General features: G+C 49.7%; 1 protein-coding gene across 3 annotated transcripts in view; it reads right to left on the reverse strand.

Annotated features, from left to right (window-relative positions):
• SLC6A3 (solute carrier family 6 member 3) overlaps nucleotides 1–13,899 on the reverse strand; it is a 36,608-nt gene that overhangs the window by 11,200 nt on the left and 11,509 nt on the right. For all 3 annotated transcript variants that reach the window (XM_081132785.1, XM_081132784.1, XM_081132783.1), the window contains exons 4-8: nucleotides 13,301–13,532; nucleotides 5,898–6,036; nucleotides 4,912–5,046; nucleotides 3,113–3,216; nucleotides 1,651–1,775 (exon numbers count right to left, since the gene is read on the reverse strand). In XM_081132785.1, the coding sequence (XP_080988911.1) occupies nucleotides 1,651–1,775; nucleotides 3,113–3,216; nucleotides 4,912–5,046; nucleotides 5,898–6,036; nucleotides 13,301–13,532 (735 nt within the window). The remainder of the gene's footprint in view (nucleotides 1–1,650; nucleotides 1,776–3,112; nucleotides 3,217–4,911; nucleotides 5,047–5,897; nucleotides 6,037–13,300; nucleotides 13,533–13,899) is intronic.

Genomic DNA, 13,899 nt, shown 5'->3' on the forward strand with positions numbered 1-13,899 from the left:
TCGGGTGTTGCCTGAGCATGCAGTGACCCCTTGGATTTGTTCTTCCCGAGTAGGACTCACACTCTCTCTCACACACACACTCACACACACTTGCACTCACTATGCTTCATGAGCAATACGTTGTAAATATTTCCTGTGCCCTGAGGTACTCTAAGTGTGATCTGTAAAACCACAAACAACGCGCAGACCACATTCACAAATTCTGTCCAGTGTGTTGCAAATGCACAGAAGACATTCAGCTTTACTTTCAAGGGTTAATAGAAATTTTTGCAAGTTATTCGTATTTATCATAATAAAGGGCAAAAAGAGCAGTGAGAATGCATAAATGCGAGGGAGTAAATTTCACTGCTCTGCACTTACTTGTGTTATGCTCCCATTCTCCCACCTTTATTAATTTTTTTTTCCTAGAGGAAAGAATATGGACTTGAAAACACGCAAAACTTTCATCCCAGCCCCCTGCTTTCTCTGCAATTTCACAGGAGTCCTTTTGGGTCTGGAAGTATATGTTTCCTACTTTCAAAGTGGAGTTTTAGTGCTCGACTCTCCAGGAATTAGATGGGATGACGAGGCTGCCTGGCTGAGAGCTCAGGGCACAGGTGGCGTGGGTCCTCTGCTCCCTCCTCCCCTCCCTGAATGATCCCCTACCCAGGAAGATCTGTCATTGGCACTCACACGGCTTTTCTGAGTCTAAGGAGCAGCCCCAGCAGAAGAAGGGACTTCCCAGCTGCCAGGAGAAGGGGAGGGAGGTCTTCAAAGTCAGAGCAGGTGCCCTGAGCCAGAGAACAGTCTCCAGGAGGAGACCCCTCACTGCTCACTTGTAAAACAGTCTTGCAGGCAGGAGAGGGGTTGTGGCCATCTCAAAAGATCTGGAACCTGCACTGATCCCATTCAAGGCTGCCTGTGCTGTGGTTTCCATCATGAGCTAGAACCAAGCAGACTCACAAGTGTCCAGGGGGCTGCAGCAACCAGAGTCTTCCCTCAGCACCTGCATCTGTGCCCAGCCGCCCAGATTCCCCTGCCTGGTATACTTCCTGCCGGGGCTGAGCCTGCTCTTGTGTCATCTGTGCCCATGCCCTGCCAACTCCCAGGGCACACACTCCGTGTGCTGGAGAGTCCAGGGATTCCTCTGAATGCTATCCAAATCCCATCTAAACACGTCATGGTCACTGGGAGTTTGGAAGGAAAAGCTTTGGAACAGATTAGCTGCTTATGTCAAAAACAACTCAGCTTCTTTTTGGCTGATCATGTGGAAGTCCAAAGCCTTGTTGCTTGGAACAGCTCAGCACTCTGCTCATCGCCCCTCAAGGTGTAAACAAAAACCGGGATCCAGAGTGACAAGGGAATGAGACCCTTATCCTGCAGCCCAAGTGGCCACTGAAAGGGGCATGTGGCAGATGGCCAAAGTGCCACTAGTCACATTGTCCCCCAAAGGGGGTGGGAGTGGGAGGATGCAGGGACAGGGGTTGTCCTACTTCGTTATTTCTCTTACAATTGGTCCAGCATGTGAACATGTGTAGTTGCTCAAGTCAGCAGCTCTCATGATACCAAGGCCTGTGTATCTCCCCCTCATTTTGCAGGAAAACACCTTTTGAGAACTTGCCTAGAGCAGGCAGAGGTGTGGGGGTCCCAGCCTGCCCTTGGGGGACTCACCATCCTTGGCTACATCCCCAATGGGGACATTGTGTTTCTGGGCCATGTACCCTAGGAAGGAGAAGACCACAAATCCCGAGGAGAAGCTCGTCAGGGAGTTGACCGAGGTGGTGATGATGGCGTCTCTGTGAGAACAAGACACCCCATCCCAGCGCTGGAACAGCTGCAATTTCCAGTCATTATTCTCAATTTACTGCATCTGTTTCTCGACAAGCACTCCCAGTCCCTCCTGCAGCTGCAGAGCCTGTCCTCCGGCTGCCCTGCCTGTGAGGATGGGACCTCCCACCCGGGACCTCCCAGCAGCAGGCTCTGGGCTCTGGGCATGTCCTTACAGTGACCAGTTGTCATGTTTGCCTGGGATGGAGAGGCTCCTGGGACACATGACTCAGTGCTGAAGGCAAGACAGTCCCCATCAGCAATGCTGGGGCTCTGGGTGAACAGAACAGATGGCCATGGGGGTCCCCACCTGTGCTGCTGGGGCTGTCAGGTGGGGGGACCTTGTTCAAATGCAAGTTCTGACAGAGTGGGTTTGGTGGGCCCCAGATGATGTATTTTCCTGCTGCTCCTGGGGGCTGGTGCTGCTGGTCTAGGGCCAGAGGAGAACAGGGGAGGACGGAGTGGGGTCAGCCCTCCTGAGAGCTAAGTGGGAGGACATCAAATAGTGACCGAGCCGGGGGTGGGGCATAGGTGGGCTCAGGCAGGGCTGTCGGAAACAGCCATCCAGAATTCACCCTCTGTGGGACCCGGCAGCGGTCTATCTGGTCATTTTGCTGTGCACACTGTCTTTGTATTTTTACCACATTTTAGTCTCAGGATATGAAAGAATATAAACACGATCCTGCAAAGGTTGAAGAAAGCAGGTCCCAGGTAAATTCTGTTTCTGTTTTTAGAAGGATTTTGGGTCCAACATGTGGCTGCAGGTAAGTCAAGTCATTCGGGGCCAGTTGGCATGGCCAAGATGCCATCAGGCTATGTGTACACGGTGCTGCCACTTTCCTTCCTGTCCTGATGCTGGGTCACTTGGGTGCCTCTGCACAGGGTCCGGGATACCCTTTGAGACCCAGGCTCCCAGGTGCAGGTCAGGGGACACGTTCAGGTGCTTCACTGTGGGGAAGTCTGGAGGAGAAGCCTGACCCTGGGTTTTGGGAGGAGGAAGGAGGCAGGGGTGGGACCTCAGGGGGAATCTGCTACTCCTAGAATCCAATAGATTCCTTGCAGGGAGGTGATACATATCTTCACGTGTTTCAATACCTTCCTTAAAGCAAGGATCAACATTTTGCCTATAGCTTCCCCATTTTAGTTTCCATTTAAAAAGCCATTTGGCTCAGAGGTTTTGCATGCACAGCTTATTTTCCCTTCAACCAGGGATATATTATGATGCCCCCATGCCCATATCAGTGCTGCCCCCATGATTTTACAGACCACCTTATGGGAGAGGATGGGATGGGAGCTCAGGGCCTACCTGTAGCAGTTGTTGGTGAATTTATTGTAACTGGAGAAGGCAATTAGCACCCCAAATCCAATGCCCAATGAGAAGCATATCTGGGTGGCAGCATCGATCCAAACCTGCAGCCAGAGGGGAGATGAGCAGCTGTCAGAGATAATTGCGGGAAGTGAGAGCCAGCTGTCACAGGCAATTGTGCAAAGACTGAGGTGTCAGCTTCCTGTCCCCCCGCAGGTGTCTCCAGCTGCAATGACTCCAGCTCCATGGAACTGGTTAATTTAAACTCAGCATCATTATCAATAAGCAACTGGTGCCAACAACATGACCAGAGTGAAATGCGTCTCAGGGAATAAACCTTCCCGTGTCACTGGCCTGCAGGAGCGTGATGGAAAGGGGCCGTGTGTCTGCACTCTGTGCGTTTCCCACACGACCACACAGTGAATTTATTACGAATGAACGCTGGTATCAGTTTTGCTTCCTCTTGAGTGCTGCCCGGAGTTGTGGTCCAGGCCTCTGCCGCACATCCTTTCAGGAGTCCAGCGCCCCCTTCCTTCAAGCCCGTGGAACACGCGTCTACTCTCATGGCCTTACCTCCTGTTTTCCCGTGGGCTCCCAGTTGGTGCCACACGGCTGTCCTCACCTTATGGGCTTAAAGGGGTCATGTTCGAGGAGACTTCATCCCATAGCTCCTGCAGCAACTTCCCCTCCCGGGGCATCCTGGGAGCCTGGTGCCGCGCCCACCTGCCCTGCTCCCTCATTCCTTCCCATTTCTTCCTCAGAGCTGCTCCTTCCTGAGTCCCTGGTGAGCCCCCCACCTGCCTCTCATGCAACCTAGCAGCATAAGGCAGCAACCTTCCAAAGGGCCCCCTGCCTCCGCCTGGACCTTCCCCTTCTGGCTACACCCTTCTTCCACGCCTAGTTGGACTCCCCTGGGAGGCTGTTGGAGCCCCACCGTATGCCGCAGTCTAGCCCACCTGAGTTTGCACCCATTCCCTTTCAAAAGCTGCCATTCCCATGACCCCTACCCCCACCCGCCAGTGGTCGCTGCCATTTCTGAGCTGTTTCCCTGCAGTGCCACCCCTTCTCTCTCTCTGTCAGGAGACTCCTCTCCCACGGCCTGGCCAAGCCTCTTCTCTTCAGGAGGCTGTCTCCAAATATTCTTCCTTTGCTGAAGAAACCTACAGCCTGACTCTGGACTTACTTTTCAATATGATTTGACTTAGGTCATGCTCTTGTGCTATGGGCACCCGGTGTGTTTCACCACTGAGGTTTGGCTTCCTGAGGAAGGAGCCCTGGTTCCTGCAATTCTGACATGACTCAGCCTTGCTGGGCCAATGAACAGGGAGCTGGAGCTCAGGGCTGCATTCCAGGTGAGAGTCAAAGCTCTCTGGCACAGACTGGGCAGACCTATTGGCGCTTATCCAGGGAATCCAAGAGCGTTCCTCCAGGGCAAGGATGGGACATGGGGGAAGAGGTCAATAGGCAGTAGCCTTCATTCTATTCCTGCAGAAACCCAGCAAGTGACCATCTCCCCTAACTGCCTTCTTCTGGTCCATTCAGCTCCCCACTTCTGGTCCATTCACATTCCCCTTCTCAGCAAGACGGTGAACTTTACTGGTGGGGTCAGGTGTGTACATTGTCCTGCAGAAACTCGCACACAGTAGGGCAGCCAGCACCTGCTGGATTTATAAGGCGAGTGAGAAATTCCAGCCGAGCTGCTGCCTTGGGGATCTCCTGCCCCAAAGCAGGGGGCCCCCCTGGCACTGCAACTGCCAATCCACATGGGCTGCAGGGCCGTGAGTGGTGGGCATACTCACGGATGCCTCACAGAGCCGATGGAAGTCTACGCTCAGGTACGCTCTGATGCCGTCCATGGCTCCGGGAAGAGTGATTCCTCGAAGGAGCAAGGCAAAAAGGACCACGTATGGCATGGTGGCCGTGATCCACACGACCTGGGGAGAGGACAGCATCACTGGGCTGCACAGGCCACCTGCTGGCAGGGAGTGGCTCAAGGTCACCCTGATGGTTGGTGCTGAGAGAGAGGCGGCCTCTGATTGGGAAGCCCAACATCCCAAACATTCACAGGACGTCAGCTCAGCAAGTGCTCACTGGGGTGAGATCATAAATGCCTTCTATCCTGTGCATCTTTCCCAGGGATTAAAAGAGGACAATTTGGCAAGGAGGGAACATTCGTGTTCTGTATTTGGTCTGTCACAGTAGGAGCGGGCAGGAGTGGCCAGATTTCTGATGAGTGAGATGTGAGCAAATTTCACTGATTGTGCAAATATGCACCTGGATTACAGGTAAAGGATGGATTCTGGGCCGCAGAGGGAGGGGGCGGAAAGGCACCGTCACTATCAAAAGGTTCTCATGTGTTGGCAATTCACTAAGTGTATTATCACAAGTGATGAACACATTTTGGTAAGAATTGCTTTGGGTGTCCAGAAAATAACCAAAATATTTTCATTAGCAAAAACTAGTTTATGTTGTGCTCATCTTAATGCTGAAAACACTGTGCCGTGGGTGCTTTCTCCTTGACATCATTACTCAACCATAGTCACATGCTGACTCCCCAACCCAAACAGATCCCTGTCCACTCTCTAACCCACCATAGTGGAAAGGTTTCCACTTCATGACCCAACCACAAGCACCCGTCCACACCCCAACCTACCATGGCCTATCTATCCACTCCTAAACCCAACCACGGCACCCGCTCACCCTAAATCCAACCACAGTCCCCTGTCCACTCCCCAACCACGGCCAGGTGTCCATTTCCCACCAGCGAGGCTGCCATCAGTCTCACCTTCCCAGAAGTCTTCACTCCCTTCCACAAGCTGAAGTAGAGCAGGACAATGACCAGCACCAGGCAAGATGTGAGCTGCCAGCGGGGAGGGCCCAGGTCATCGATGCCACGGCTCTCGTGGAGGTGCAGCACGCCACGCCTGGAAGGGGAGAAGGCAGGGCCCTGGAGAAACACTGCCTCCCCACCCAGAGCCATAACCAGACAGCTGAGCTTGCCCAGACACTCTCCTCCCCAACTTGACATGGCAGAGAAGACCCAGCCTGGCAGGTCCAGAGACTCCCCCATCCAGAAGGGCCACACCCAGCAGTCCTAGCTGAGATGTAGGGTCCATCCTTGAGGTGAGGGGAGAAGGTGGAGCCTGCCTCACCCGGGGCCTGCCCTCCCAGGGACTGCCTTCCCAGGACCCACTTTACCAGAGGTAGTAGAATTCCCAGTGTCTTCCTCTCTTCTTTCTCCCACCTCAGCCCTGGCCCTGTGTCTGCTGCCCACGCTCACCCCTCCCCCTTGTCCTGGAGCCCCCACCAGGCCTTATCACCTGGAACCTCTTTTCACCAATGAGAGAAGTCTCCTTGGGACAATACCATCTGCCAAGTGAGGCCGCACTGTGTTTGGCCCAGACCAACCCCTCCACAGGCATCCTTACAGTGCCTTGCACACACAGGCATGGGTTACGCACCTAACCTGTGGCAGATGACCACTTACCCATTTGCCTGGGAAAGGAGCGCATAGGGGTCTGCAGCCTCCCAGGCCTGAGAGGGTGCAGCCGGGGAGAAAGTGTGTGGCTCTCCTCGGGGACTTACTCATAAAGCTCTTCTAGGACACTACACATGCTGGTTTTGCCTTAAATGTTTCAAATTGCTTTGGGAATTAGCACTTTGTCTATACTGGTCAATTCTCTTCCCCAAGGCTAAAAAGTCCTCTGCAGGTGCCGTCAGCCAGGCAGAGGAGTCGGCAGGCACCAGCACTGCATGGGACAGCACACCAGTCATGACAGGACACCGCAGGACACAGGGGAGAGCAGGTGCTTCCCAAGAGCAGGCACAGGGTAGGATGACAGGATGTCTGGGTAAGATGGTTTGGGCTGAAACACAGACATTTCTGGAGAATAAGTGGCCTGGAGGACCAAATAGTGATGGCCTAGGATGTCACCAGCCTTGGCAAGGGTATAACACTTCCGCTTTCTGCTGCATTCTTTCTTTGGGTGTGTTTACTGTCATGGTCCTTGGATCCGGATAAGGGAGCATTTGAGGTGTGCCAGGCATGCACCGGGCTGCACCTGCACTGTCTCATTGGATCCCCACTGCAGCTGTCTTGCCCCATTTACAGACAAGGAACCCAAGAACTGAGAGGGGAAGAGCACTATCCAACCCAGAATGGCCAACAGCAGAGCCAGGACCTGGACCCAGGCAGCCTAGTTCTGAACCCATGCTCTGCCTGGGGGGAGATGGCTGCCATGGAAAGGGGGTGAGGGGGCTCCACTCTGGCCATGAGGGATTGACATCATACCAACTAGAAAGCTAGACAAAGTACACCAAAAGAGTATTTGTAGATGTGGGACTGGAGATGACACAGGGTTGAGACTCCTGGGAGAAGGGAAGCAGTGAGGTAAGCCCTGCAAGGTCCCAGTTCCCACCTGGAGGCACCTTCCTGATGGCAGACATGGGGGTCCTGAGCACAGCATGGGGTCTTGCTGGGTGAAGGGAACAGTGATGGAGCTCAGGGAGTCTGAGGTGCTGAAAGGCTCTCCACAGGAGCCCGCTTACTCAGCCACAGGGTGAAATTCTGCAGGCCCCAGAGCTCATGCAGGGCTGAAGACCACTGAGCTCCCACCAGCCAGGGCAGGAGGCTTGCCAATCACATGGACAGTTCAGTAGACCCTGAAAGGGTCACTGCAGTAAAGGGGATAAACCAGTCTTGAAGCAAAGGCTGCCCCAGAAGCATTTCAACAACAAGCTGCAAAAGGAGAAAACTGTACCACAAGCAAATTAACTTCCTACCAGAGCAAATCCAACACTCATTAAAGGAAAGTTACAAAATTACTAGACAACAAGCAGCAAGAAAATGTGACCTGCAGCCTGGAGAAAATCGATCCATAGCTGCCTCACACCAAATACGAAAATCCGCTCAAACGGGTAAAAGACTAAATGTAAGAGCTGAAATTATGAAACTCTTGGCAGAAAACACAGGCATAAATCTTCAAGACCTTGACTTTGGCAATGGATATTTTAATAAAAATATTCAATTTATTTAAACAAACATCAAACAAACAAAAAAACCCAGTTAACCCATTTTTTCTAACCCCCACCCTCTACCTCTGGCAACCACCAATCAATTCTCCGTGTCTATGAGCTTCACTTGTTTTTGTTGTGTGTGTTTTTTTCTTTTTGGCTATGGAAATTTTGATATGACAACAAAAGCACAAACAATAAAAGAAAAAATAGGTAACTGACTTCATCAAAATTTAAAACTTCTGTGCATCAAAGGACACTATCAACAGAGTAAAAGACAGCCCATAGAACGGGACAAAATATTTGCAAATCACATGTCTGATAAGGAATTAATACTCAGAATAATAATATATAAAGAGCTCCTAAAAGTGAGCAATAAGCAAAACTCTAAACAACTCAATTCCAAAACTGGGAAAGGACTTGAATAGATATTTCTCCAAAGAAGGTATACAGATGATGAGTGAACTCATGAAGTCATGCTCAACACCACTAATCATTAGAGAAATGCTAATCAAAACCAAAATGAGATATCAACTGCATAGTCATAAGAATGTTTATTATAAAAAAACACACAAGGAAAACAAGTGTTGTCTGGGATATAGACAAATTGGAATCTGTGTGCGTTTTTGGTGGGAACGTAAAGTGGTGCAGCTACTGTGGAAAACAGTATGGTGGTTTCTTAAAAAGATAAACAGAATTCTGATATAATCTAGCAATTCTACTTCTGGGTATATACCCAAAAGAATTGAAAACAGGGACTCAAACAGATATTTTTACACCATTGTTCATAGCATTATTTCCAGTAGCCAAAAGGTAGAAGTAATTCAAGTGTTCATTGATAAACAAAATGAGGTCCATCCATACAATAGAATATTATTCAGCCTTAAAAAGGAAGGAAACTCTGACACACACTACAACATGAATGAACCTTGAGGACATTGAACTAAGTTAAATAAACCAGATACAAAGGACAAATACTGTATGATTCCTCTGTTATGAGGTCCCTGGAGTTGTCAAATGCAGAGACAGAAAATAGATGGGGGTGCCAAGGCCTGGGAACAGAATGGAGGGTTAGTGTGTAAAGGGGACAGAGGTTCAGTTTGGGAAGATGAAAAAGTTCTGGAGATGGATGGTGGTGATTGCTGCACAACAATGTAAAATTACTTAATGCCACTGAATTGTAAATTTAAAAATGGTTAAAATGGCAAATTTTCTGTTATGTATAGTTTACCACCATAGAAGCCCCCCCAAAAAGCAAAATTTTTTCAGAAAAGTGAAAGCTGAGAATTCATTGCCTGCAGGTCTGCAATATAAGAAATGCTTAGTGGAATTCTTCAGATGAAATAGAAACCTGTCTCTACATAAGGGTAGGAGAGGACTCAAAATGGTGAATGCATAGGTAAATAGAAAACACCACTCATAGGAAAGCTTGGATGATCATAGATACTAATATCAGACAAAACCAATGTCAGAATGAGAAATATTACCAAGAAAGACATTCCATAATGAAAAAGGGTTCAATTCAAAGAGCTGATATTCCTAAACATATATACACTTTATGACAGAGCATCAAAATACACAAATGAAGCAAAATCTGATAAAACTGTGAAGAGAAATAGGCATACCCACAATTATGGTTGAGATTCAACACCCCTTTCTCAGTAGCGATGGAAGAAGTAGACAGAATCAGTAAGGAGACCTGCAGAGCACCAGGAGCTAATACAACCTGGCTGACACACAACTCTCAACCCCAAAACAGTAAGACAAACATTCTTTGTAGGTGTCCATGGAACACTCATCAAGTCACAGTATATTTTGAAATAATGAAGTTTTTAAGTATGATATCTTACCAAATCAGAATTAAATTAGAAGTCAGTAACAGAAACACATCTAGAAAACCTCCAAAAATTATAAAATTAAACAACAAACCTCTGAAAATACCTTGTGAGTGAAAAGAGAAATCACAAGGCAGATTAGGAAACACTTTGAACTGAATGAAAATGAAAATACAACATATGGAATTTTGCAGAAGGCAGCTAAAGCAGTCTCTTAGAGACAAATTTGTAGCTTTAGATTCAGAGCTTTCTAATTTATATTAGAAATTAGGTTAAGGTGGTATTGATGGTGTTTATGGGACTGAGGTACATTTTAAATTGGTGGGAGTTGCATGGGCCTATTTTGGGACTTCCAGAGCCCATATGCCCTTTTCTGGCTCAGGTTTCATATCTGTCAAGTGTATTCACTGCATTGTTTCATGATTCTGGAGTCACAGCCATAAACTCCTAGTTTCTGCTCTGAGCCTATAGCATTTTCTCATGCACACCCACTAGGGACTGCAGATGGAGGGTCAGCAAGTACAGGGACTAATGAGTAAAGAGGGTCTGGGTGAAAAATGGGGACTCTATAAAATGGGCAAATTGGGGGTGAATACTAAAGGGTTTCTTCAGATAAGAGGAATGAAAATAAAGTAAACTTCATGGGCTAGGATTTTTCACTATCTAGTCTCCAAGCTGAGTCATCATATCGGTGGAGTCATCCTCACTGTGACTGCTTCCTTTCATTTGTTTGTAGAGGGAGCTGCTACAGGAAGGCTGCTGGAGCCCCTGGGGAGCTGGGACACATCAGCTCCTGCAAGACTCTCTCATTTGCCTGGGAGAGTTCTGCACACAGAGTCTGCAGAGTGCAGAAAAGCTGCCCTGAGCCTGCACAGCTTGTCCCAGAAAGGCATGAGTGCTTCCCATTCACCAGCACTGGTCATCACGCCAAGCCTAACAGTTACTCTCTGAGGACCTGGAGTTAAAATGCATGGTGAAGACCTTTTAGATCTACCTTGCTAACATTCGAGCTGTCAATTGCATGATAGTTCATAACTTTATATATTGTAGAGGGGGCTGGAGTTCCTTGATAGCTAGTGACAGAGCTATATATGCCCACGTTGTAGGACTTAGAGCTTTACTATTTTATGATTACAGTTATCTTGGCCTTTATGGCATTTTGTGGTGAGCTCCCTAATTATACGTGCGTGCAGGAACATGCAGTCCTTTTCACAATGATTCACTTTATAAAGTGGGTTTAAATTCCAGAAAACATCCTGGCCTGCAGGCCTGATGGCCACAGGGACCTGTCTCAGGGAAACCCAGTCACCACTCCTGGTAAAATCACCTGCAAAGTGCTTGGGGAGGAGCACCAGGGCCTCAGTGTCATCCATGGCTTCATTGTAAACCTTCTTCAGATGCCCCGCCTTTGTCCTGTCATCACCTCCAATGACGGTGCAGCATCTGCTCATGCTAACGTGTGCTTCATGGGGGCGAGGGGGAAGCTGGGTACCTTCTATCTCAACATCTTTCTCCCAGACTGTGGGTTTTCAAATTGATTTCACTAGTCTGATTTTTAAAAATCACGTATCACATGTAGTCTTTCCCTTTGGTGTTCTTAGTCATAAATCACTTGAGCAACCATTTTTCCCCTCTAATTTTCTTATCTGAAAATCACTTAGATAAATGAATTCTTTCCACACCTGCCAAACAAAAGATAAGCAGTCCCAAAAGTGTCACTGGTCACCTTTCGACATCTCTGCAAGCCTTCCAGATGTTCTAAGTTGCACTGAAATCCATCTTGAAATTGTAAAAGGCATGATAGCTTGACCACTGAGCCACCATCTTGTCAGTAAAATCAATTAAACCCACCTCCAGCACGAGCCGTCTCTGAATGTCCTTTCCTGTGGTGGGATTTGACTAGGACACTCCTAGGCTCTTGCCACAGCCACCTCTGATTGGCTGCTTTCTGTGCTGAGGTCCCCAACCCTTCTCTCTACCACATGACAACCACGAGAGTGGGTCCACATGGGGGAGAGCACACACACACCCCTGGCCTCAGCATCTTAATGAGACACTGACATTTGGGAAATGTAGTAATAAACAGGCCAGTGGCAAGCACTGTGTGTGTGTGTGTGTGTGCGTGCGTGTGTGTGTGTGTGTTTGGTTTTTTGCCTCTAAGAACAGTAAAATAACTTTGCTGAATGTTCTGCTTGTCTATATTTGGACAATTATATCATTTCCTGGTTGCTTGTCACACTGAGTCCTATGCACATACTCAGGTAACCCCACCTGTGATTCCATTTCTCCAGGATATGCCCCCCCCAGGTAAATGGAAAGGGGCAGATCCCAGGCAGACTCTTCTCCCTGCCCCATCCTCTGAAACCAGCTCGCCCCTCTTGTGAGCTCCATGAGATGAAAGCCTTCAACCTCTTAGGCCTGGAGTCTCCCTTCTCCTGGCCAGGGCACTCTTGGCGGGCCCCTCTCTTTCCCGTCATGGGAGTCCCTCCCTGCCCTCAGACACTTTTCACTCTGTCTAATTCCAAACCACCCAAAAGGGTATCTTCCTAAAAACTAAGCCCATCACACAACCCCCATGAGCAAACCACGATCTTCTTAATGATGCTCTAAGAAAACACCAGATCCTTCTAGCAGTCCCTCCAGACCCTCTAAACCCTGCTTCATGCTGTGAGGAAGTGGAGGAAGCCAAGAGCTGATGCAGTGCCCGAAGACATTCAGAGAACACACTGGAGGAGAGGGACAGGCTTGGCAAGGGGAGGTAAGGAGTGGGATACTGGGAAAGCTGCTGCACATGGGGACCGAGGAGAGACCCATGGAAAAAAAACAGCATTGTGTTTGTAAAAAGAAAAGAGTGCCTCGTGAAAAGCAGATAGTCGGTGCACCTGCAGACAAGGTCTGTCCAGTGAGGCTGCAATGGGGCCTGCCCAGGAAGGACTTTTCTGAAGAGAACTGGGCCTGGCCTGCACAGGGAGGATGGGCAGATGAATGACACCAGTGCACTCTGCAGCCCTCAGCATGCCTTCCACCCATCCACACGGTGTGTGTGGTGCCTCGGGCTGGCCTCCTACCACCCCAAACAGGGAGCAGGACAGAGCAGCCATGGGCCTGCTCAGCCTTCCACCTAGGCTGAGGACTCACGTTAGCTTTGTCCCAGAAAAACCAAGGGAACAGGACACGGGCACAGGACAAGGAAAGGGTCCTCTCACACCAGGTGAGGCAGCAGGGGCAGGTGGCTGACCCCTGGGCTGCCATAGAGTGCCCAGCTCTGCGTCCTTCCCTTCCGGAGGCAGACACAGCAAGTGAGGAGCCGCGGAACCCCGAGGAGTGGCCTCCCGCTTACTCAAAGTACTCGGCGGCTGGCGTGGTCCTGAAGCTGCCGTTGAGGCCCGAGCCGTTGCCCGCGGGGCTGGAGTGGGCGTCTGTACAGTTGGCGCTGTTCCAGGTGTTGTTGCAGTGGGTCCAGGGCAGCTCCGTGGTGAAGGAGGAGAAGAAGTAGTGTAGCGCCCAAGCGATGATGACGTTGTAGAAGAAGCCAACGTAGAGCGAGATCAGGATGACCGTGAAGCCCACACCTAGGGTGGTGAGAGCACAGAGCCACCGTCAACAGGATGCCCTTTCCCACCTTCCCTTCCAGGAGACATTGCCACCCTGTGCCGGCTGTTGGCCTCCATCCCAATGCCAGGTGATGTCGTAAACAGGGAAGGGAAAGGGCAGATTCCAGACTTTATGCTGTGATCACAGAGAGGGGCTTCCCTCTTCTGAAATCATCTACGGCTATCTCTGTCTACTCAGAGACATTCAGAGTGTCTCTAAGGGACATTCAAGATCTGAAAGGCCATCCAGGGCCATTGAAGGGTACCCAGAACCACCCTGGTATGTCCAGGGCCATGTAGAGTCATCTAGGAACATTTAGGATCATCTAGGGCCACTGTGGTAGAA

This window comes from Miniopterus schreibersii (assembly GCF_964146895.1).
Source record: "Miniopterus schreibersii genome assembly, chromosome: 3".
Lineage (NCBI taxonomy): Eukaryota > Metazoa > Chordata > Mammalia > Chiroptera > Miniopteridae > Miniopterus > Miniopterus schreibersii.